Source organism: Exserohilum turcica (genome assembly GCF_000359705.1).
Source record: "Exserohilum turcica Et28A unplaced genomic scaffold SETTUscaffold_3, whole genome shotgun sequence".
Lineage (NCBI taxonomy): Eukaryota > Fungi > Ascomycota > Dothideomycetes > Pleosporales > Pleosporaceae > Exserohilum > Exserohilum turcicum.
Window position 1 is genome coordinate 770955 of NW_007360136.1, and position 23873 is coordinate 794827.

Here is a 23873-nt window from a genome sequence, read left to right on the forward strand (position 1 = left end):
AACTAGACACGCCCCCCAGGCCCACACCTGTTTTCCATGTCGATAGGTTGAAACCTTGCTAGCAACGATCCGCTCCCAAACCCAGGTTCAGGACGACTATCAGCCACAGCCGCTGCAGGTAGATGGAGAAGATGAATGGGAAGTAGAAGAAAATTGTAGCAGAGGAGGTACGCCGTCGTGGGAGAGGGCATAAGCTATACTACGAGGTGAAGTGGAAAAGGTTTCCACCGAACGACGCTCGAACCAGCAGAACTACTAGAGGACGTTGAGGCAGTGGACCGATGGGAAGCATTCACGGAGGCTGCGCGAGACAGCGAGGGCCGCCTCCCAGAGGGGTTTCGAAGAGGCGACGCAGTACCACCCTAAGGAGGGGGGTATTGTAACGGGCTGAACGCCCTTTGGATAGCTCCTCGATGGAATCTTGGTCAAGCAGCAGACGCCAGGTCTTACTCTGCAACCCGGCATCTGTGCGAGGCCTGAGCGGCGCCCAGACGACGCGCTCAGACACTCGGTGCAACCTTTCTCCGACAAGTAAATAAACACCACGCAAGTAGACTCTATAGCTCTCTATCGAATACAACCTCTTGTATACCTCGCGATTGCTCCCCGGAGCGCAGCCCCTTACAAGGACTAGACGTTAGAGGACTAGAAGAATGTTATCTAGATAGACAAGACGTTAGTGGTAATTAACTACTAACGTGGGAGCTATAGAGTCTAGAGAAAGGCAGACAAGAGGGTAGTTAAGAGCTGCATCTGTGAGAGGTGGAAGGGATACTCTAAGTTTATGTTCTAGGGCTGCTTCTTATATAACAAGAAAGGTCTATGCTATATCTACTAGCTAGAGACGAAGGCAGAGAGAGAGGATGCTACTTATTAAATTAAGCAGCTAAACGCTAAGCTTAAGCCTCTATAGTAAGAGGAATAGGAGCTGTTAGAGTCTATAAGAAGGATAGGGCTACGCAATAAGCGTGGCAGGAAGCCTTAATAGAGATAGATAAAGAAAACAGGTAAGCTAGTGCGTAAGTCTAGAGGTAGTATAGACTAGTAGAGATATTAGGCCTGCGTTCTAATTCTAAAGCTAATTCCTTTTGCTAAAGAGTGCCTCTAAGATAGACCTCGGACTGTTGTAATAGAGGATAAGGCACCTAGCCACGCCTACTACTATTAGGGTGTGATCTATCGCCTGTACGACGTTGAGAGACTACTTTGGTGTGGAAACTCGCTAGACTGTAACTGCATTAAGCTATGCTAGTTCTATATAAAAAGAGAGACTACAAAGAAAGGAGCTCCGTAGTTAAGGGCTGAGGCAGTTAGAGTCTGGCAGAACTGCTAGAGAGATCTCTCACAACTTAAGATCTAAGCTTAGATTAAGCGAATTCTTGTACATATTTAAAAGATAATTAAGCTATAAGGTAGTAATAAGTACATAGAGGGGAGAGACAAGCCTCGGCTAAGGCGGCCGCACTTCGGTTAGATTATTCTTGGCAGACAATACTTTTGAAAGGCACCTCCGTAGACATCCGCGTAATGGCGTGAATGTGGCAACTGAGGACTTTATATGGAAAACCCTTGAAAGAAAAAATGTGTCCTTCAATCACTGACTCAGCTGCGTGAACGCTAGTTCAGCTGGTGGACTGTATCCGAGAAGGAGGATTTAAGCAGGGGACGTTAAACCAAATACATACAGACAGGATCTGAGATGCTTCCGCAGGTGGGGAGCGTCCACCCGATCGCCGATCATCCACCTCCTGAGTAACGCAAGATGTAAACTTGTCAATGAGGGTGACGGGATTGCATGACTCTAAAAGCGCCTAAGTCTTCGTTCTCAGCCACAAAAGTACATATCAAGGTCCAGAACATGAGAACCAAGAGCTTTCCCCACGGAGGCTGAACAAAGGTCGGCACAGCTTGCAGATAGGCTGTGTATAGACAATAGCATAACCGTCGTTGTATGCTGGTCGTTGTCATTTATTGTGTTTAGTCTTTTCACAGAGATTCATTCCCAATTCCGCCTGGAAAATGTTTATTTGCACAACAGCACCAATTATAGCTATTCCCTCAAGAGCTCGAATGATGATATCTTGGCCAATTGTCTTGATGGCATATGTTCTCAGCTGAAGGAGCGGCTGCGTTGGTGAAGGCGTGATTGTGGCCAGAGGACCGTCCAAAAAAACTTTTCACAGTGCATATGATGCACAGTTTTGTCAAAGCCATCGAGTAACAATCTAATGCAGAGATGCAGGTCGATCAGTGCCGTGGAGAAAGAGTCCATGGCCAAGGGTACACGGCCGACTTCGGGGCCCACGCACAGCGCCTCTGATTGGATAATGCGCCATAGCTTATCTGCCGTCCCATGTTTACCTCATCGAAACCACCAACACCATGACCACCCCAAAGCGCTCGGCATCTCCACGCCCAGCTGAGATGTTGTTCCCCACGACTATGTTTCCACATGTCAGCCACTCAGAGTCGCCCAAGAAAATCTCCGGTACGCTATTCGGCGCTCACCGTTGCAATCTGACAAGCACAAGGCATGTTCCTCACAGTTGCAGTCATCCGCTGTCTCTTATCAGCACAAGCGAGGCACCCCGCCGCGCCTAGCAAGCTAAGATGCTGGGGGCCATCTATGGCAAGATGCAATTGACGAACCAAGCTTCAAAATTCGTACCGACCTGGACACTTACTGGGCGTGGCGATCGTTCAGCCTTTACCCTAAGTTGACAGACGTCTATCTTTGGCCAATCACATCTCGACGCCAAATCTATCAACTTGCTCCCCGTATTTGTCTGCGAGGTCTGGAGATAGCGGTTCTGGGACCATATTTTCACGGGGAAATAGGTTCCATGACGCTGAGACGAAAATATAGATACTTGGTCTACCCCACCAAGTCGATGTGACAACCAGCGCCTTGCAACTTGACTCTACTCCGCACAACATAATTCGACATGGCTGGCGGTGGTACACCCATTGGCCCCTCGGCATCCCCTCTAGGACAGGCTTGGGGCTATGGCATCGTTCTTGGTGTCGGTTTTCTCTTTGCCCTTGGCATGGTATGTGCTCCCTTCAACACGATGCTGCAACATAGCGAGCAGGATAAACTAATAGCTTCAAGGTCTTTACTACGTGGGTCCTGAAACGCTACAACAATGAACTTCAGACTTCTGAAATGTTTTCAACCGCCGGTCGCACTGTCAAGTCTGGTCTCGTCGCCTCTGCAGTTGTGTCGTCTTGGACATGGGCAGCTACGTTGTTGCAGAGCTCCTCGGTCGCATTTCGCTATGGTATGCTTAGAGAAGAATATCGCGCTGGATGACAACGCTGACAACTAAAGGTGTATCTGGCCCTCTCTGGTATGCTGCTGGTGCCACCGTTCAAATTCTGCTGTTCGCCACTGTTGCCATTGAACTTAAGAGACGAGCACCGAACGCTCACGTACGTGTTATCATCGATAACCCGGATTCACACGACTAATTCTCGGCAGACTTTCCTCGAAGCCGTTCGAGCGCGATACGGAATGGCGACTCACTTTGTGTACATTGTCTTTGGACTATTCACAAACATTCTTGTCACCGCCATGCTTCTGACTGGTGGATCCGCCGTTATCAGTTCCCTTACTGGAGTACCCACAGCAGCAGCCTGTTTCCTTCTTCCTCTTGGAGTCGTCGTCTACACCATGTTCGGTGGAATCAAGGCCACATTCCTCACGGACTATGTGCACACCGTTATCCTCCTCATCATTCTTCTCATCTTCGCTTTCACGACCTACGCGACTGGCGATAGGCTTGGATCGCCGGGCGCTGTGTATGACCGCCTGCAAGAGCTCTCTGCCATATCGCCAGTACCCGGAAATGCCGGTGGAAGTTATCTTACAATGAGGAGCAAGGAGGGTGCCATTTTCTTCGTGATTAACATTATCGGGAACTTTGGCACCGTCTTTATGGACAATGGATGTGAGTTTTCCGGGGTGATGTTTCTGTTTCGAGGCTGACATCCACCAGACTACAACAAGGCAATTGCTGCATCCCCGGTTCATGCACTTCCCGGATACATCATTGGTGGTCTTTCTTGGTTTGCTATTCCGGTATGTTTGCCTTTTGATCTGATGCTGAATGGTAATTGACACACGTCTTAGTGGCTCTGTGCGACCACTATGGGCCTCGCAGCCCTTGCACTCCAGCATACGCAATATTTCCCCACCTACCCTAATGTCATGGACGAAGCATCTGTCAGTGCCGGGCTCACCCTTCCATATGCTGCAGTCGCTCTCCTCGGATCTGGAGGTGCTGTAGCCACCCTGCTCGTCGTCTTCATGGCTGTCACGTCTGCGTTTTCCGCACAACTCATCGCCGTATCCAGTATCTTGACTTACGACATCTACGGTACTTATATCAACACCAACGCTAGTGGCCGTCGTCTCGTATACACTTCGCACGTATGTGTATGCGGATTTGGGCTGGTCATGGCTGGTTTCTCAACGGGGCTGTGGTATGCAGGCATAAGGTGAGTTGCAGCTGACCCAATTACACGAATCTTGCTGACATGAGTAGCATGGGATGGCTGTACGTCTTCATGGGCGTCATAATTTCGTCTGCAGTGCTTCCAGCAACTCTCACTTTGATGTGGAAAGGCCAGAACAAATGGGCAGCTACTTTGTCCCCGGTTCTTGGGCTGTGCTGCAGTATCACCGCTTGGCTCGTCACTACGGCCAAATTGAACGATGGAGTAATTACTGTGGAGACTTCTGGTGCCAACAATCCCATGTTGGCGGGTAACGTCGTTGCCCTACTATCTCCTCTCATCTTTATCCCCGTCCTCACGTTGATCTTTGGAGTTGGTAAGTTTTTTCTTCTGAAAACGTCATATGTTTACTAACTCAGCCTTCAGACAACTATGACTGGGTATCAATGAAGAACATCCGCCTTGTCGACGATTCAGATGTTACCGCAGCTGCACACATGGACCTGGAAGCCGTACATGGTCGTCACGGCGTTCTCTCGCCAGAAGCCGAAGCCGCCGAGCAGGCAAAGCTGTTCCGTGCCTCCAAGATTGCGAAGATCACTACTGCGACAATGACTCTTATTCTACTAGTACTTTGGCCCATGCCGCTGTACGGTACAGGTTACATCTTCAGCAAGTCGTTCTTCTCTGGCTGGGTCATTGTTGGTATAATCTGGCTCCTGTGTTCGACCATGGCTGTGGGTGTTTATCCGCTATGGGAGGGCCGAGAGAGCTTGGTGCGGAACTTTGGCGGCATGTGGCGCGATGTTACAGGCAAGGGTGGCCCTCGCGGAGGGCGTGTTATTACCGTTGTCGAGGGCGAAAAGGCGGCAGACTCGGGAACGCATACGCCAAAGGAAGCTGATGCCAAAGCTCTGGAGCAGTAGATAAGACACACTCGCCGTTCGTTGTTTGTATACTTGGAACTTGCATTGCCGTATATCCCGGATCTTGATTAGAGGAGTCAGCAGAACATCTATCTATGTCTACTTCAATACATTTTCCCGCAAAGCGTATCCTTTCGGATCTCCGAGCGACAATCCCATTTCAGTACTGTTCAGCCAGCGGTTATTATCTGCAACGGGAAAGCGAGCCGCAGGATATGGTCCTGGAATTTCTTTCCATCGGCCCTTTGAATCCAGACTACTGTATGCATGCTCTTTAGCCCGATGCCTAGGTCACGATAACAAACCCCCTGCCTAGTCTTTCCCCAGCTGCTGCAGGCGTTTCTTGGCCCCAGCAATCAAGCTTTCCACAAGCATCGTGTCAGATCTTCCCCAGCACACCGCGATGCGGCTATCACCTACCGTTTCCAGGACGCAGAGTCAGGGAGCCCCGCACAGACGGCGTAAAAAATGCGCTATTAATCAGTAGCAAACGCCCGCGATTGCAGGAAATATACTGTCCAGAGCAGCCCAGCTGGGAACTAGGGTGCTTACCGTCCTGACTGACTTACCCCGAATAACCCCGCCGGTCCTATACTTAACCGGAAACAAAGGCCTCGGCCTCATCTCCACCGAGCGGGCAGGAAATCCAGCCATGCGCGCCTCTTGAAGTACATTGGCAGAGCAATCAAGAGAGCAATATATATAATGTCTCGCCAAATCAGAGCCAGTTGCGTCCCGGCTGCCAAGCCGCTCTTCTTTTTTCCGACTCCGACATCCACGTCCCGATGGCGAGCGCGCTCACGCTCCTTGGTGTTGCTGCTGCATTGGCTGCGGCGTCGCCTCTTCAAGAGAAGCCCGCTGGTGCGACGCAGCAGCAGCAGCAGCAGCAGCAGCCCAAGAGCTTTCTGAAAGAAATTGGGCCTTCGACATGGGTGCTTGGAAACGAGCTGTGGAATGTTACGCAAAACGCGCAGTATGCGAATAAGTTGATGTACCGCGGGAAAGACCGCGTGGGCAACGCCGTGGGGCACTATGTCAGCTACAGTATGTTGTCATGTCCCTTGGATATTTTATTTTTGGAAACTAACAAGATATCTTATAGATGGCGCGGCATCCGATCTCACATGGACGTCTGCAGCGATTGTAGATTCGGATGCGGATTGGATTGACGTCAAGTTTACCGCGCGCGAGGGCGACTTTCACTGGGTGATTTTCGATGACTTACCAGGCGCATACCAGTACTTTGTGAACCGCGCTCTGCCCACTCTAGGCGAGTTCCGCACGCTCTGGCGCCTGGACAACGCGTCGTTTACCAACGGGCATACCGATGTCAAGGACGGTGCGCTGCCGCGGCTGGAAGAGTACGTCGACGCTGTAAAAGTCCAGGACGAAACGTGGGAAAAGCCTGATGGCACTTACCTGACAAAGTACGACTGGAGTGCTTTTGTCAGAGACCAAACGTACCATGGTGTGTATGGGGATGAGGTGGGAAGCTGGTATATCAGGCCCGGCAAAGACTACAATAATGGCGATCATCTGAAGCAAGAGCTCATGGTACGATGAACCAGCCAAGTACTCACCATCTCAGAGCCAATGTATCGACTGACGTGACTGACGCAGCTCCACCGCGAGTCCCAAACAGGCGACACAGTCCAACTCAACATGGTCCACGGGACTCACTACCAAGCCACGTCGCGCGACGCGTTTGGCGTAGGAAAAACCTGGGGCCCCTGGCTATGGTACCTCAACGACGGCAGCCAAAGCGATGCAGCCGCGCGCTGGACCGCCGAGCAAGCCGCATGGCCCTACGCATGGTTCAAAGACGCCGCGTACCAGGCCCGCGGCACACTCACGGGCAGCCTGCTTCTCAGCGACGGCCCCCCGGCCTCGGGCGCCGCCATCTTCCTCGGCGACAACCGCAACACCACCGTCTCGACGCTCGACCAAGGCCAGAAGTACTACTACACCACGTACGCCGACGAAAAAGGTGCCTTTTCCATCCCCCACGTCCGCACAGGCTCCTACGCCCTCTCCGCCTGGAGCAACGCGGGATCCCTATCCCCGCTCACCACCACTTTCACACACAACGACATTGCCATTGAAGCCGCCACCACAACCTCGCTTCCACACCTCACATGGCCTGTTTCCGTCTCCAGCACAACCGCAACCCGCATCTTCCAAATCGGCGCTTTCGACCCCAAGACAGACGGCTTCCGCTTCGCAGACCCCACAAGCCCCATCCAGCACGCGCGCCTCGACAAGTGTCCCGCAAACCTGACGTACACGGTCTCTGTAAACGAGGCTTCGGACTGGTGTTTTGCGCAGTCGCAGCTGGGCACGTGGAGTGTTATTTTTGCGTCGCCTACGCGCGCAGCCGCAACGCTGGTGCTGTCGCTCGCGGGCTTCTCGCAGGGCTCGTCGGCGACGGTGCTGCTGAATGGAGTGCGTGTCGGCGATATCTCGAGCGCGGCCTTGCCGAATAGCCAGGATACGTATCGCGGGGCGACGAGGGCCGGCGAGTGGCATCGGCTCGAGTTTCCTGTTGGCGCTGGGGTGCTGGTGCAGGGAAGTGCGAATACGCTGGATATCAGGGTGACCAAGAGTGAGAGGTGGAGGGGGTGGCTTTGGGATAGCTTGGTTTTGGAGACTGCGTAGAAGTGTGAGACGTTTTATTAATTTCTTTTACAGTGGATTTTGTTGGAATGCTGGGTCATGAACTTACGCCTTTTTACATACCCTTATCTAAACTTCATTTACCGACTCATTATTCCAACTGTCATGTCAGTAACTCTAGTGCTGCAAAGTATAGGAACAACAAGGAGAAGTCCAACAGCTATCAAGACGACATGGGTGGCAACATCAGGTACATTGAAGTCAGCCGTACCACAAAACAATCACATACAAGGGACCAGTCATGATATAATGAACAGACTAGAGTCTTTTGCATTCCCTACTCCTTGTGGAATGCATGTTTTCCTGTCCCTGACCCATACCGGTTCCATGCTCCCTAGCCAGCCATTGAGAAAGATCAAAAGAAGACAACATGTCAAATCAAGTATACGCTCAGTGCATATAAATACATAGAAGACAGAGAACGGTGAAATGAATGTCTTTGGATCGACAGAGATCCACCTCCAAAGGTCAAGTTCAAATGGGGCAAAGAAAAGTTGGGAAACTGATTAGGACGGAGGCCAGGTCCATACTGCCGAATACGAGAACAAATTATCGTAATACAGGCACAGTCCGTGGAGTGCAGAGGTGTACGCTCGGGATTAACTTTGACCGTCTAGGTAATGGGTACAGCCATTGTCAAAGGGGTAACTGTGATGTCGTGCGCATACAACGCAGAAACGAGAAAGAAATTCATAAGGGCTGTGGAGCCGAGATATGGCAACGGGGCCGCCAATGTAACGGTCGCCGGGCTAGGACAAGTCTATAAGGTCGTAATCTCGTGTTTAGAAGGGTATCGGTTTTTTTTTCTTTTGGGGGTGTTTTTGCTCGTGTTGCACAAATGTGCTGATCCTCGCTTTTCCGGACGTTGTGATACAGAATGGAAGAATGTGCTATTGGACATGCCAGAGCGCTAGTGCTCTACGGTCATAGCGCCCCCACGGCTTTGTTGGTACAGACGGTAGATTCCTCCTCTTTTCGTGCCTCGGTAGGGCGGTGGGCCTTTTCCTTTTTTCGATATCTGGATCGTAGTAATGGGATGCTGTGACGGGGACCTTGAACTCCTGGGTGCTCAGGGGGAGTGTGTACTTGAAGTTACCCCTCACAATGAGTTCAAAAGGATACTGCAAAACTTCTTCCCAGCGTTCGCTTCCACCCGCTTCGGTCTTGTTTCCTGGATGCCCCAAACGAAGCTCACCAATCGACTCGGCGCGATGTCGCTGAAAGAAGGAGCCTTCAAAGGTCAGGGGCGAGTCGAAGCGGTACACACGGCCAAGCAACATGGTGCGAGGCTCGCCTTCGATGGGATCCGTTCCTTCGTCGATTCCTCTAGCGCTGACAGGAGCGGTGTCGGTGGGGTAAGCTTCGTCTTGGATGGGCTTCCAGTTCTCCATGTTTCCGGGCGGTCCGTTTCCGTGCTCACGCCACCACGTGTCGGAGCCGACATGCTTACTCTTGGCGAATACAGAAACGTCCATGTCGGCGACCGTAACGCCAATGATGTTGGGGTTGACGGCATCGACGATGAGATCCAAGATGACTTCCTCTTGACTGGCCACAACGTTCTGGATGTCGCGCACCATGAGGCTCGTAAGCGGCTTGGTAGTGGCAAAGACCAGCCCAACCGCGCAAAAGACAACAACCAAGAGCAGTATCGAGAGAACCAAGCACCCAGCAAAGCGACGGCACCACCCGCCATCGCGGCGGTGTCGACGTTCTAGTTGGCGTACCGTGGCGCTATTCCTTTGACGGGGCGTTCGAGCTCGTGGGCTTCGGCCAGAGATGAGTGGGGTGCGTTCGTCATCGGCTGCATGCTCTGCGTCAATATCGTAGGCAGCCGAGTACTCACTGCTCTTCTTGTTACCGTTGGTATGGCCGTTGCCAACACTGAACGTGTGGAAGCGAGGACTGTTTGGCTGCGATGCATTTCTCGAGGCCGGGCCACGGGTGCGCGAAGACTGGGGCATGGAGGAGTCACTGTCCATGACCATGGGGTTCAGTGCACCTCGGCCTTGGCCATATCTGCCGCCGATGTGGTGATGGTGGCTGCCTCCGCCCGCCCGGCCGGATCCCAACCGCACAGTGCCTTCGCCGCGGTCGTCTCCGTCGATGCTCGGGTTGCTGTAGGGGTTGGTGAATTTGATGCTGCTCTTCTTGCTTGGATGCTTTTGGTTATCGCGCAGTTGGAGTCGTGGGTCGGTGAGGCTTGCTAGTGATGTCATGCTCGGGGTTCGGGAGTGGTGGTGTTGGCGGCTGCGGTGCGGCTGCTCGGGCGGGTTCGACTCATAGATGAAGGTGGCATCCGAGTCGGACGAGTCGGCCTCGTCGACGGCACTGGCCACCTTTTGCTCAAAGACGTCTGCCTTGGATGAAGCTGTGCGGTAGCTGTTGTTAGTGCTGGAATAAAAATAGCTGAGATGGGGAGGGCGGGGAGGAAGAGACACGCGCAGCTCTGGGCTGGGGGGCGACATGGTCAGCAACGAGCGCCCTTCTTCGCACGAGCGGTATGAAATAGGGCTGCCCGAGGCCGAGGCCGTGTGGTGATGGTACGAGATGTGTTGCAACCTACCGGTGCCTGCATTGATGGATGCGGCTTTTCGCTTTGTGGGTTTCTTCTCCTTTTTGGGACGTATGGTTTCGTTGCTGGGGCGGAGGCGCACACCGCCGTCTGCACGACCCGAGGCGACGCGGTCCTGGTTGACAATGGACGCCTGTGCGACCGAGGGGACGGTTTCGGTCTCGACCGTCATGTTGCGCAGCGGCGGATCGCGCGAGCGGGTCGACATGGAGGACAGCGAAGGCTTTGCCGAGACAGAGTGGTAGGGTCGCTGGGCGTAGGCGGAGCGGCGCTCCTGCATCTTGCCCTTCTTGGCGCCTTTGGTGGCGCTGTCGCTGCCGCTCTCCGTGTGCTTGGAAGAGTCGTGCTTGGACGAGTCGAGTCTGGAACTGAGGTCTTCGGTGACTTTGGACGAGTTGACGTCATTTCGCTCCGGGTCGAACTTGGGGGCGACGGCAGAAGGAACAAAGCTAGAAGGAAGCGTTAACAAAGTTTGCGGATGGGAGCGGAAATTGGGCCCGCGAATAGTCTAACGTGCGTCGCCATGACAAACAGTGGGGCGGTTGCGGGGAAAGCGTACCTTTGCGGCTCTAGACCATGGAATCCGGGCGTGGCAGGCGAGCTAGACTCTTGCACCGTTTCCAGCTTGGGTTGCAGCCCACCGGCTCCGCGGCCAGGCGCCTTGATGGTTTGCGTCGGCTCCTCGGGCTCGCTCGCCAGCGCGTCCTCGGGCGCGGCCAGCCGCGGCGGCGACATGGGCGACGAGCTCTCGACGATGATGGCGGGCGTCGACTGCACCTCTTGCTTTCGGAGCTGGGCCCGCAGCGAGTTGCGGCGCGAGTGCGAGTATATGTCGCCCGCGGGCGGCGGCGACTTGAAGCGCGGCGAGAGCGGCGTCGAGTCGACCGGGCCGGGCTTGGAGCCGGGCCTCGAGGGGCGCGGTGCTCGGATCGTGTCGTTGGACGACGACGGTGTTGATGCTGGCGTCATCTCCGGTATGCTCGTGGCCGAGTGGGCACGCTGGACAACCACGGCCGTCGGGCCGGGCGTCGTCGAGTTGGCCAGGCTGGACATGCGGCTGGGGCTGGCGTCGGTGCTGCTCTTGCGTGAGCGGAAGCCTGGCCGGACCGTGGGCCTCGCCGTCGTGGAGACATTGCGTTGATGGGGGCGGGCAGGCGATGCTTCTCGCGAAGACAGCGGCGGCGAGGGCGAGGCGGCGGCATGGAGCGGGCGCTGGCCCGCCAGCGTGTGCTGCCGCATCGACGATGCGGAAGCGGCACCCTCGGTGGCCGAAGGGGGCGGCGTGGTGGTGGTGGTGGTGGAGGAGGAGGCGGAGGAGGCGGTCGTCGTACCAAAGGCAGTGGTGGTGGTGTTGGTGTTGGTGTTGGTGTTGGTAGTAGTAGTGGTGGTGGTGGTGGGAGTGGTAGTGGCGGCAGCAGAGGGCTTGGAGGTGGGTTTTGCGGGGGTGCCGGGGCCGGTTGCAGGCGTGGCCGATGGGTGTTCGTGTCGGTGGTGGTGGTGTTGCTGGTGTTGCTGGTGCTGGGCGTGTTGCTGGTGCGGCTCCGGTGGTGGCGTGGTGCTTGTGTGTGCGGGCTCAGCACTCTCGTGGGCGCCGGTGAAAGAGTGGAAGCCGCCGCCGTCGTCGTCGGCAGTGAGCAGAGAGTCGGTGTCAGGGTCGGTCATGATGGCAGAAAGGGCCGTGGCATCCTGAGTGGGCTCGGGCGCGTCGCTCGCTGCTGGCGATGGACGGGGAGACGGGGGCGTGGATAGCAGCGAGGCCCGGGTTCCAATGGGCGGTCAAACCGCACGCGGGCCCGATGCAGCAGCGATGACGAGTTACGCGGCGCGCAGTCGTTGGACGGCGCCGCCAACGCGGGCTTCTTTGCTGGCCGTCGCGAGCAGGGGAGGGCGGCGGGCGGCGGGCAGTCAGCGGGCGTGGGCGTGGGTGTGGGTGGGTGCGTCGTGGTAGTCGTGGGCGGTAGTATGGTGAGTTAGTAGTAGTAAGTAGTAGTGCGTGGCCGACAGCTGGAACGGCGGATGCATGAGGCTGCGCTGCTTCAGCCACGCCCACCCCCATCCAGGCACGAACCGAAACCTGCCAGCGCATCGCCCCTCTGCCTCGCCCGCCCTTGATAAAGAGCGCATACAGCCCGCCCGCCCCGTCAGCTGAGCCCAGCCCGCCTCGCCTTGTCCATGCCCAGCAAGACACACACGCAGCGAGAGGGCGCGAGAGAGGCTCCCAACGCGGCGCCCCCCCTCCCCCTCGTGCTCGCCCACCGCACCTCGCCCGCGCCCCCAAAAAATGGCAAAAAATAAACACAGCAAGCGAGGAAAAAAGAAGGGAATTCCGCCGCGGCTTTCCCCTTGGCCGTTCGACTGCCGCGCAGGGGAGAGAGCACGCGGCAGGGCTAGCGGTTCTGCAGTGCGCGGCGTGCCCATAAGCCTGCGCTGGCATACAACGACTGAGGCGCCTCCACGTGCTCGCCATCTCCACCCCACGCACTCCCACGGCCACACAGCCCATGCCTCTGCCCACGCACGACATTTCCAATCCGCTCACGCATATTCTCCCTCTCGCTCTCGCATCAGACGGCGCCCTTCTCGCGGCTGGCCACATCCCGAGCTTGCACTTGCACTTGCAGTCCCGGCGCTGCCCACAGCAGCCAGCGGCCGTGGCAGCGTGGCCAAAAACAAACCCCCCAAGCTTTGCACCAAACTCTGCTCTCGCCCTCGTGCAGCCACCCCAACCATGGTCTCTCGCCAGCCCCGTCCATCTGATACTCGCCATGGAAGCGGTGTAGTAGTTGCCTGTACAACAAACATCGTGTACTAGCTCCACGCCCGTCTTGCTCGCTGCCCCACTGGTCTGGGCAATATCGGAACACTGGCGACGCAGGCGAACAAAAACGCCCTCATTCTAACGCAAACGGCCCTCCTCCAACCTGCCCGCAAATCCCGCACACAGTCCCACCCTGCCTGCACCACCGACGCACATGTTTTGCAGCCTCCGATGCCAAAACCGACATTCGTGCGCGAAACGCCTAGCCACATGCAGCCACCGACTACCAGAGAGATAGGAATGCGGCATCCAACATCCGCCTCGCTTTTCAGGCAAAAAAAAGCACCAGACGTGCGTTACGCTACGGCCAAAACATCGCCTGCCTTGCTGATCCCACGCATCTTTGTCTGGGAATCCATACCTTCACACGCCGCGACTAGCATCGAAATATAGTCTGCCATATCCAGCGTCAGATGACCATGACGATCCGTCCGTGTTGCGTTGTCATTGTTTGTTTTTCATACGCTCATCGCATCCACATGCATGCCCGTACCAAGCACTCGGACGCGAACAAGGTGACATCACCTTCCACTTGGCTGTTCAATTCGCCCATTGGGCGTGCTGAGCCTGCCTGTTTCAGTGGTTTCCGTTCAAACAAAGCTTCTGCACATCGGCCATTTGAGCCGCGACAAAGCAATTATCAAGGTGAGCAATCAAGGCAACCAGCTCAAAGGTACACGCCCAAATTATAGTAGCGCCAGGCACCAGGCACCAGGCCCGAATGATCATCATCCAACAAGTGCGAGCTGGTGAAACAATGACACTTTGACTGTCATCGTCATCTATCCACACAATCCTCTATCAAACTTCCCAATCTTGCTACACACATCACGTGACATCCGCGTCTCCACTGCAACGCCATCGACCTCACCAAATCAATGCCACTACACCTCACATAGAAAGTCGCTGCCCTCGCTCCCAATCAATCCACAACGATTATCTCATCCCCACAATCCGCCTGAACCCGCCCAGTATCGCCCCACCCCCCCCTCTCTTCCTCAACATCCTCACACGCACACACGCTAACACAAACCCCTCATCTCTCCCGCATAAACACCCCCTCCTTTCATCCAAGCGCAACCCCTCCCTCATGAACTCTTGCATTGAGCGGGCCACCACCAAAACATGACGACACCCAGTCATGCCTACGTAGTTCATTACGCCGTTCCCCATGCCCCCATTTGGGCCGACAAAACTGCCTGCATAACAAAGCCCCATTTCCCACCTGACACACGCTTACTCACGGCATCAACCACAACCCACGACTTTTTTGTTTCACACCCAATATCGCCGTCACTATGATGTTTCGTTTCACGTTTTCGGGGCTATCTGTGCACCTACGTACGTACACTAGACGTTGCCCGTACTCTGTGTCTGTCTTCCGATCTCACGGCCTGAATGCACTAGGCACCACGTACATACACACATCCATCCATCCATACATACGTTAGACTAGTCTAGCCAACATGCCCCTCACTGCTTCCCCTCCCCCATCCACTCCTTCCCATGTATGTGCCCGGAAGCTGTCCATGCAATGATCAAAAAAAAAGAAGAAAGCAGAAAAAAACTGGGTATCGCCTTACACATCTCTCTCTCTCTCTCTCTCTCTCTCTCTTTCTCTTCCTCTCTCTCTTTCTCTTCCTCTCTCTCTCTCTCTAACCATATTCGTAAGTGAAGGTAAACTAGCCTACACTTTCCCCCCCCTTTCCATCTCCACTCCACTCCACTCCGCTCCCCAAATTATACAAACCATGTAAACCCCCCCCTCCCATCAATATCTACGAAACCTTAATCTAACCTCCCCCGTCTGTGTAATTACTCCGTCCAAGAGCCACGAAGAGCAAGAGAGAGAAAAAAAGAACGGCGTATAGAATGAAAAATGGACAAGACAGGGAAACGCAGAGAGGAGGGGGGGGAGGCAAATTGCAAATTGGGGGGGGGCTGTGTAAACCCATGGTACATACATACATACATACATACATACATAGAAACAAAGTTACTAGGGGTATTGGAGAATTGGAATCACAATGGGGCCGTGTTGGACTAACTGGGTTAGACAGCGGGTGGGATGGGCCGGAAAGAGGGAAGCGAGAGGGAGAGGAAGGGGGGGGGAAAGAGAAAGAAGCAAAGAAGCAAAGACGAACTATGTAAAACGGGATGATGATTCTGATGCAGCAATGTTTCAACGGTACCCGACTTTTTTTTTCTTCCCCTCTTTTTTAGAATAAAAATAAAATTAAGGTTTTTTTTTAGGATACGTTGATTCGGAAATTCGGGTCCCTTGTTGAGCAGCAGCGGCGGCGGTACAACATGCATGCATGGATGGATGGATGCATGGTATGGTATGGGGGTAATACAGATCAGTCTTTCCCTCCTCGCTTCCCCCTCCTTCTTATATCTCTGATGCCTTGTCGCCTTTGCTACACTGGCACTTTTGTTGAAGTCACTTTTCTTCTTCTTTTCCCCTGGTCATCTTGAAGAAAGTTTTGCTCTTCCCTGTCCCTCGTTTTTAGTTTTACCCCATACCTCACACTCGCTTTTTTTTTGTTCTGTAGATGCCATCATGCCGGCCTTTGCCTTTTGGAAGAATTCCCGGGCTGAGAAGGGTGAGGAACAGCTGGTGACGGGGAAAAATACTCGATCCAATGCAACAGCTGCAACAGAAGCACTGGGTACGGCTACTGAGATTGTGCACAAGAATCTTGATCTCGATCCGGGAAATAAGGACTGTGGTGTGTTTGTCTTCGATCAGTCTTCTCTGGAGCCACTGACGCTGCCTCCGCGTGTGCCGCTGGAAAAGGCGGCTGAGACGGCGTGTGGAGAGGTAGAAAGGGGATCTGAAGATGTACAGTGCGATGATGAGCTGGTTGATCATTTGGATCTAGCTGCACTGCAAGAGACGGGTGAACGGGATGTCGAGGATACAGAGTCTTTGTATCCGGCTCCTTTGACTCCCAGACGAACAACTAGCATCATCGCCACCAAGCGCGACGTAGAAACCTCGACTGCACTCACCATCTCAGCACCATGCAGCAATCTCAGCTCTGCCGTCTACACACACGAAATCAATACTCTGGCATCTCCATCTCGGCCCACATCCTTCACTCCCGTGGACGCCACAACACCACCCAGTCCATGCACATCAGGCAGTCCCACCAAGGCCGCGTCTCCCCAACGCCACGATTCCATCGTGCGCCTCCGCCGCCCAGCAGACCTCAATCTGGGCACGCACCCCGTATCCAACACTTGCTCGCCGCGCTCCGAGCTCGAGCAGCGCCACGCTCTAATCCGCAACTCCAAGACGCAATCCAAAGCCGCACTGCGGTCTCCAACTGCGCTTCTGCACGACCGCCTGAACCTGCGGGCGCCGCAGCTAGACACAAAAACAACCACTACCACCACCACCACCACCACCAACACGACCAAACCCCGTGTCTTTGCCCCGCCACAAGCCCCAGAAAACGGGTGCTGGCTCCCGGGGCCCAAGGCCCAGGCCCAAGCCTTCACCAGCACGTCCATTTGCGCGCGCACAGAAGCCAGTCAGCGGCCCGCATGGTGGTGTAAATTCGACAAGCTCGTTGTGTTCGACGGCATCACGACGGATGCACAGGGCGAGCCGCGGATGCGCACGCGCACCAGCAAAGGGCTGAGTGTAGCGCGGCGCGGCGGCCGCCTCGAATCCATTGTGATTCCGCTCGACTGCGCGCACTGCCAGGAGATGCTCAAGCGGCACGAGTGGAAGTACGATATGCGCGTGTGCGAGCGCAGCGTGTGCTGGGAGTGCACGGAGCGGTGCAAGTGGGAGGCTGGAGAGGAGGAGAAACGACGGACTACTCAGACTGGGAAACACGAGGGCAATAGGATTCGTGCGGATAGTGTGTTGCAAGAGTAGATGAGGGGGGGATGTTATGTGTGGTTTGTATTGAGTAAGTAGAAGGGATACACGCAAGTCAAGTGATGCATCAGACGAACTATGTATGTAGTAGATATGTAGAGAGCAGGTAGCTTTAACAAGACTGGAATGAAGTAACGACGATGAAGAGAAAAAAAAAGGGTGGGGGTGGGAACTTACATGCACGCAAATGGGTGTTTGAGATAACCAAAGCGCAGATAGATACCATAGAAACATTCAACCACAATCTACAATACGTTTTTTACTAGATAGCTCGGAAATAGCACCACCGTATTCTTCAATCCAGGTCCATGGCGTCGTCCATGTATTCAAAAGGCGTGTCTTCCACATCCATGCTGCCGTATCCATATGTCTTTGGCACGAAATCCCGGCTGGACAGAGTATGTCCGTTTGGCCCGTCGTGGGTATATGATTGTACCATTTCATGAGCGAGGTCGCATCCACCAATGATGTTGCGCAGCATGAACTCCAATTGCAGGTCTTCGAGACGGATATTCTTGTGGGGTTCACTATTTGCGATCTTGGTCTTGCTATCCGCATCTTTCCACGCATTACGATAGTCCTTTGCAATGCCCAGCTGCACGCGGACGTCTTGCAGTCCCAAGGAGTCAGCGAGCGGACACTTTTCGTCGTCGAGTGCTTCCAGAAGATTGGCGTGGAACGCGTGTGAAGCCAGGGGCCGCGTACGGTGCAGATCCGGATTGGTTTCGTAGCGGAGGGCGTTGAAGTTCTGGCGCGGCATGGAGCCTGAGACGCTGATGCCAAATATGGCAAGGCAGTCGGTAATGTAGCGTTCAAGCAGAGTGTAGAATTCAAAGAAATCCACCTTGAACATGGACTCGGCTTGTTTCTGTCGCTCGTTAGTCTGACGCCACGAACGGTAGTGACGCGCATGAGGGCCTCCTACACTGGATGCGCCGCTGTCCATTGCGTGCTGTGACGCGTTGTAGCCATCCTGCTGTGCTGCGTGTACGATTTCCATGGTTCGCATATACGACACCATTAGCATCTCGGCCTTCCACCGAAGACGCCCCAATAGTCGTGTAACGCGGTCCTTGTCCTGCTTGAGCTTCTCGGCTTTTGTCTGTGCCAGGCTTTCAGCCGGCGTTTTCGGTGCGTACTTGGATGTTTTCATCTCGTGTGACGTGTGATTGGTTATGCAGGTAGTGTGATTTCAGTTGCGCAGCGGGCTACTATTTAATCGGCGCGGCTTTTCAACTGAAGCGAATCTGTAGGGTACAACAATGTGCTTCAACTATTTCACGGCGTTTACGGCCAGCCAGTGGCGCATTGTGGAGTATCAGCGCGAGAGCAGGTGTGCTGATACCGACGTTGTAAAGCAGGGATTGCGATGGCCGGTAGGACTAGGCCATTCGCGCCGAGGCTGACCTCCGCCGTAACTGACTCAGTGCAAGATCCCGCCTTGTGTGGTGAATGTCCAGTGTAAAGAGTGCTGACTGAGATTATCCGTTGTTCAAGAGTGTCTGCAAGATCAAAGACCCTGGAATGCTCAAGATTGTACACGCACTGTCGTCACGGATTCGGTGTGGCGTCACTGCCTGGGACCGATTCCCAGAGCGGCCTAGCTCGTGGTTGCTGCCTCGTAGCTGGTACTCCTCTCTACAAACACATGGAAACATTACAACGTAAATTCTTGCTGAAATCAACCCAGGCTCGCATCAACCATTCGTAGCAATCGCATATTCAACATGGCGGGAAAAAAGCGCAAAGCATCAGACATCGACTCAGCTACACAATCAGCTACCAACATGTCTTCTATTCCAACTGGAAACGGAACTCGCAAGAGACCTACGACCAGAGGAAATAATGGTAAAAGCAGCGCCGCCGACAAAGGCGTCACACAGAGTCCTGCAACCGTACCCAGACCGAGAAAGACCAAGAAATCCCCCAGTGATGAGCAAGTCGAAGCGCACCCTGCCGCAACATTCAAGACACCAAGCAATCCTCAAGCGACCTTTGAAGGCCTTCCTGCAGAGCTGCGTCTCCAAATCTACAACGTGCTATGCGACTCAACCCTCGTCCACGTGCACAAGCAAACCAGCGACGGCCGCCCAATACATGTCTACGATCCCAGTGTCCAGAAGCCGGTCGGCCCCGTGAAATACACCTGGACACCCTGCCGGCAGCCGAATCCCAAGACGCCTCTTCTGTGCGCAAACCCAAAGTGGTCGGGCATGTGCAAGGAGGAAGACCGCTGCACGCACAAACTGGACGCGCCGCCGGAGCCCCGAGGCTTCTGGGCCCTCGCAGCCAGCAACAAGGCCATCCGCAACGAAGCCCGCGAGTTCTTCCTCCGCAGCTCCATCTTCTCGGTGCACCCCAACGACTTCTCCGACTGGATCCGCCATGTGCAACTCCATTTCCCGCACCACATCAAGCATATCCAGCGCATCACGCTGGCGGGCCCGGACTCCGCGTATGCCTCGGCACAGCTCAAGATGATGCATGTGCGCGAGTTCCTACCGCATCTAAAGGGCCTTGGGATCCAGTGCCAGAGTCCAGTCTGGACTTGGATTTCGCGCTATCCCGCTAATGATGACTTGGAAATCAGCGAGGATGCTTGGAAGTATTGGCGCGTCCTGGGTTGCGCGGATGGCTGGGCCCCGTCCGTCACGATTGCCCTGGAAGCCATGATCTGGCGGAAGAAGAGGAATGCTGTACCATGGAACCCGGACCTTACAGATCAACAGGCTGTCATTCGTGTCATTCGCAAGGGCATCGAGCTGAGTGGTGGCGACGCACAGGAACCGGCTGATTGGGAGGTCGAGGTGCAAAAGTCTGGCCCGTTGGCTGAGCAGAAGAGATGTGCAAAATGGAAAGCCTGGTGGCGTTTGGGCGAGCTGAAGAACTTCGTTTGAGTGGATCAGTCTTTGCTCGTGTCGCTTCAACATCACCTGTATGCTGTCGTGGAAGCGTTATACTCGGGGCTTGGAGGAAACAAGGATATCATGTTCATCTACTCAACCGTAAATAGCGACGAAACATAGGCTAGGTTACGCACATCTCTTTGCCATCATATCATCACGTCGTGGGGAATGCCAATCCTGTAATAGTGACACTGAACGCCGGTGCTACGTTGGCAGACTAAAAAGTACCAACAACCTTCTTGACTGTCCTCCGCATACCCTCGCCCGTGATTTGCACAGCTCCTTCTAGCTCCGCCGTTCGTAGCACCTCAAGGAACTCTTGGTTTTCTACCTGTTCACTGGCTCCCTCTCGAACCTTCTTCATGAGGTCGCTCAATCGCACACTCTGGCCAGCAGAACCAAGCTCATCGAGCGTAGCCATGACTGCACGCTTGAGGTCCTCCTTTCTACGCCGGTCGCCGGTTGAGGTGCCCTCTGTCAAGAGCGACATATCAATCAGTCCCGTGCGTGCATCCGTAGCTGCCTGCTTGAGCGCCGACTTGATGAGGCGGACAGCTTCGTGCACGTCATCGGCTGTGACCTCTTCGGAGAGACGCATCTTTGCATGAGCTTCCGATAGACGGATCATCGATTCGAGCTGACGAGTGGTCGCTGTGATTCTTCGTTCGTGCGAGCGGACATCGGCACCCAGTGCGCGCATGGCGACGTATGCATCTACGAGCGCTTTCGATGCAGGCTCAGTGATCTTTGGGTGAATGTTGGTGCGTGCATAGGAGATATAAGCCGTCAAGAACTCGATTGGCAAGACTTCGTTCTTCGCGGCATTCTCGGGCGTGTCTTCAAGGTACATGCCGACCAAGTGCCGCGCCATGCGGCGGTCGTTCTGCTCGTCAATGCGGTCCAAGACGAGATAAACGAGATCGAAACGTGACAGCAACGTCGGTGGGAGATCGATGTTTTGCGGCACTGGGAGGTTGACGTTGTACTTGGAGCCAATGGGGTTGGCAGATGCCAGAATAGATGTGCGGGCGTTCAGCGTGGTGATGATACCAGCTTTGGCAATAGAGACAGTCTGCTGCTCCATCACTTCGTGCAGGACGGACCGAGTAGCTTCTGACATCTTGTCAAACTCATCAATGCAGCACACGCCACCGTCAGACAGTACGAGAGCTCCAGATTCAAGCACCAGCTGTCGAGTCTCGGGGTCACGAGTGACGTATGCAGTCAAACCGACAGCGGACGAGCCCTTTCCAGATGTGTACACGCCGCGCGGTGCGATCCTGTGAACATATTGTAAAATCTGGGACTTGGCTGTGGATGGATCACCACAGAGCAAGACGTTGATGTCGCCTCGGTACTTTGGACTACCGCCCTTTTCAAACTGCTTGTTGGTGCCACCAAACAGCTGAAGGAGGATACCCTTCTTGACGTCATCCATCTCGTAGATACTAGGGGCAAGCGACCGGGACAACAGCTCGTAGATGTCCGGACGGGCGGCGGTCGCCTTGATCTTCTCTTCCTCCTCTTCAGTGACCTTGCGTGTTTCTTCCAAATCACCAGCCGCATGCTCAGCAAGCTCTTCCTCTATGGTCGATACATCAATGCCCAATCGCTTTTTATCGACCTTTTGAATATGCAGAGCATCGACGTAGGTCTTGAAGATGTTCTTGACCGACCGCTGTCGTGGGTTGATGCGGACCTGGTTGCATTTGAAAATACCAGTAATTTCTACACGGTCACCGGCTTTGCAGACATCTACAAGTTCATCGTATGCGCAAAGAGAAACTGAATGCGGTGTCTGGCCATCCGGCATATCGTCTGGGGTCTCTTGCAGCTTGATGACTTGTTTGTTTGCGAATCCAGAGCGGTTGTGCACAATTTGCATCGAGTTGGGCGACTCACACACCGTGCGAGGACATTTGGTGGGCTCAGTAATCTTACCGCGGTCAATGTCCACCCTGACGGTATGGTTACAGACAGAGCAGCGGAAGAAGGCTAGTAATGTTAGCATGAAGCCATATGTCTTTGTGAGCTAACATACCATCCTTCATGTCGGGAATGATTGGTGTAGTCCTGATGACTAGCCCCTTCACACTGACAAGCTTATCCATGTCTCCAGGATTAAGCTCGCGCAAGTTGATCGTCTTGTCCAGCCCGAATGGCCTCACGTTGTAGATCTTTTGATCTACTTCGCTGACCAAATTGGGGATGTCGGCAAACGGAGCAGGGGACGGAGCACCAGGAGTAGGTGCATCGGAGCTCATCATTGGTGGCAAAGAGCTAGAGTCCCGAGCTCTGGGCTGACCGCCCCGTTGTTGTTGGGAAAGCTGCGTTCGCATCTCCGCCATTCGCTTCTCAGCGAGTTCAAGCATGGTGTCCTTGATTGCAACATCCATGATGGGGATGATTTCGTTGGGATACGCTTGCAATTGGTGCCAAAGCTTCCTCGTGGGCGGATAGGCCTTTAGGTTGCGGGCGTCCAAGTTCAACGGCGTGACACCAAGCTCGAGCATCATCTTCATGAGATCAACGTACTCGCGAGTGTTGCCAGGGTGGTTTGGCGGAATATTCATGTCTTCCTCCAGCTCGCCGTCCTGGATCATGCGATATTTCTTTTGGAAGTTCATGAGAAAGTCCCTCATCGCATGGCGGGCATCCACAAGAGACACATTGGTTCCCCAAATGACTCGCGAAGAGCTCCCGCCCAGAACGTCGGCGTCTGAAGTATCCGGGTTGATATTGGAGAAAGTTGCAGCGTCCGAGGCCTCCTGGACCGGCATGCCATTCTCGTCGACGAACAATGTACGGCGGCGATTGGTAACGCCAGTTCCAAAGACATCAGAATGAACGTCATTGCGTCGACTACGGGCTGCAGACTCGGAACCACGGACGAACAGGGCGCTGCTGCTACTGCCCGGGACATTGCTTTGCGCATTGCGGGCTCGGCCAGGGCTGGAGCTGGAGGCATAGTGAATGGGCGAAGAGTCTGTGTATGTTAGCAATGCCCCTAGATCAAATTTTCGCTCTACGTACCTCCCATATTCATGGCTGATGCCTTTGGAGTCGCACCGCCGTCACTCTCATCGGCGCCATTTGCAGCTCCTGAACCCGAAGGATTTGCAGGCGAGGAGCGGAAGAAGAGAGGAGACTGCGTGGAAGTTGTCTGAAACCTCGCATTCCTCGGGGTTGCTAGAGATCCACGCTGCGAAGCCTCGGACTGGAGTTGCTCATCTGGATCTGCTGGTGCTGGACTGGAGGGCATCTGAGAATTTTGGCCACGGGCACCTCTTCGCGGAGTCGCCGAAGCCGAGGGGCGCTGAGAGCGGCGCTGCGGTGGGGACGACATTGGGGTGGCGCTCTATGCGGCAGCAGCAGTGAATGTGTTGATGTTGTATTAGAGGGGTTGCCAGGGAGGGTTTATCGCGCCGTGCTCCTGTGGACGCGTGGGACGCGTTCTGGTCTAGTCCGCAAGGGGACGCTTAAGTGGTCTTGGCACTGCAAATGTCTATCCAGCTACCCAAGGGAGCGAATGTTGGAGGCAGAAAGGAGATTCATGAAAGAAGGCCATGTCTCAATTCCCATGTTTCTGTCAAGACACTGTAGTTTCGGCGTTGATGCACCC

General features: G+C 54.5%; 8 protein-coding genes across 8 annotated transcripts; 5 read left to right on the plus strand and 3 right to left on the minus strand.

The window, feature by feature from the left end:
• Positions 1–2939: 2939 nt before the first annotated feature.
• Positions 2940–5502, plus strand: SETTUDRAFT_163552 (uncharacterized protein). Its single transcript, XM_008029079.1, has 8 exons — positions 2940–3050; positions 3113–3281; positions 3332–3432; positions 3482–3950; positions 3999–4081; positions 4133–4500; positions 4548–4834; positions 4885–5502. The coding sequence occupies exons 1-8, from the start codon at positions 2946–2948 to the stop codon at positions 5382–5384; spliced, it is 2082 nt and encodes a 693-aa protein (XP_008027270.1). The 5' UTR covers positions 2940–2945; the 3' UTR covers positions 5385–5502.
• Positions 5503–6169: 667 nt separating this feature from the next.
• On the plus strand, positions 6170–8039 carry SETTUDRAFT_154354 (polysaccharide lyase family 4 protein; the record flags this gene model as incomplete). The annotated part of the gene is made up of 3 exons (XM_008029080.1): positions 6170–6428; positions 6487–6938; positions 7005–8039. 3 exons carry the CDS (start codon positions 6170–6172, stop codon positions 8037–8039), a joined length of 1746 nt encoding a protein of 581 aa, XP_008027271.1.
• Positions 8040–8947: 908 nt separating this feature from the next.
• Positions 8948–11904, minus strand: SETTUDRAFT_73489 (uncharacterized protein; the record flags this gene model as incomplete). The annotated part of the gene is made up of 2 exons (XM_008028927.2): positions 8948–11081; positions 11192–11904. Coding segments are annotated over 2 exons (2847 nt in total), but the record flags the coding sequence as incomplete, so codon positions are not given.
• Positions 11905–13623: 1719 nt separating this feature from the next.
• On the plus strand, positions 13624–14238 carry SETTUDRAFT_163553 (uncharacterized protein). Its single transcript, XM_008029081.1, has one exon. The coding sequence runs from the start codon at positions 13870–13872 to the stop codon at positions 14140–14142; it is 273 nt and encodes a 90-aa protein (XP_008027272.1). The 5' UTR covers positions 13624–13869; the 3' UTR covers positions 14143–14238.
• A 1775-nt stretch (positions 14239–16013) lies between these two features.
• Positions 16014–17342, plus strand: SETTUDRAFT_91767 (uncharacterized protein; the record flags this gene model as incomplete). Its single annotated transcript, XM_008029082.1, has 2 exons — positions 16014–16295; positions 16350–17342. 2 exons carry the CDS (start codon positions 16014–16016, stop codon positions 17340–17342), a joined length of 1275 nt encoding a protein of 424 aa, XP_008027273.1.
• A 298-nt stretch (positions 17343–17640) lies between these two features.
• Positions 17641–18498, minus strand: SETTUDRAFT_136699 (uncharacterized protein; the record flags this gene model as incomplete). The annotated part of the gene is made up of 1 exon (XM_008029083.1): positions 17641–18498. The coding sequence occupies one exon, from the start codon at positions 18496–18498 to the stop codon at positions 17641–17643; it is 858 nt and encodes a 285-aa protein (XP_008027274.1).
• Positions 18499–19072: 574 nt separating this feature from the next.
• SETTUDRAFT_31956 (uncharacterized protein) lies at positions 19073–20242 on the plus strand (the record flags this gene model as incomplete). The annotated part of the gene is made up of 1 exon (XM_008028792.1): positions 19073–20242. The coding sequence occupies one exon, from the start codon at positions 19073–19075 to the stop codon at positions 20240–20242; it is 1170 nt and encodes a 389-aa protein (XP_008026983.1).
• Positions 20243–20316: 74 nt separating this feature from the next.
• Positions 20317–23534, minus strand: SETTUDRAFT_163555 (uncharacterized protein). Its single transcript, XM_008029084.1, has 3 exons — positions 23285–23534; positions 22293–23237; positions 20317–22246 (listed from the first exon to the last, which is right to left on the minus strand). The coding sequence occupies exons 1-3, from the start codon at positions 23511–23513 to the stop codon at positions 20469–20471; spliced, it is 2952 nt and encodes a 983-aa protein (XP_008027275.1). The 5' UTR covers positions 23514–23534; the 3' UTR covers positions 20317–20468.
• Positions 23535–23873: the final 339 nt, after the last annotated feature.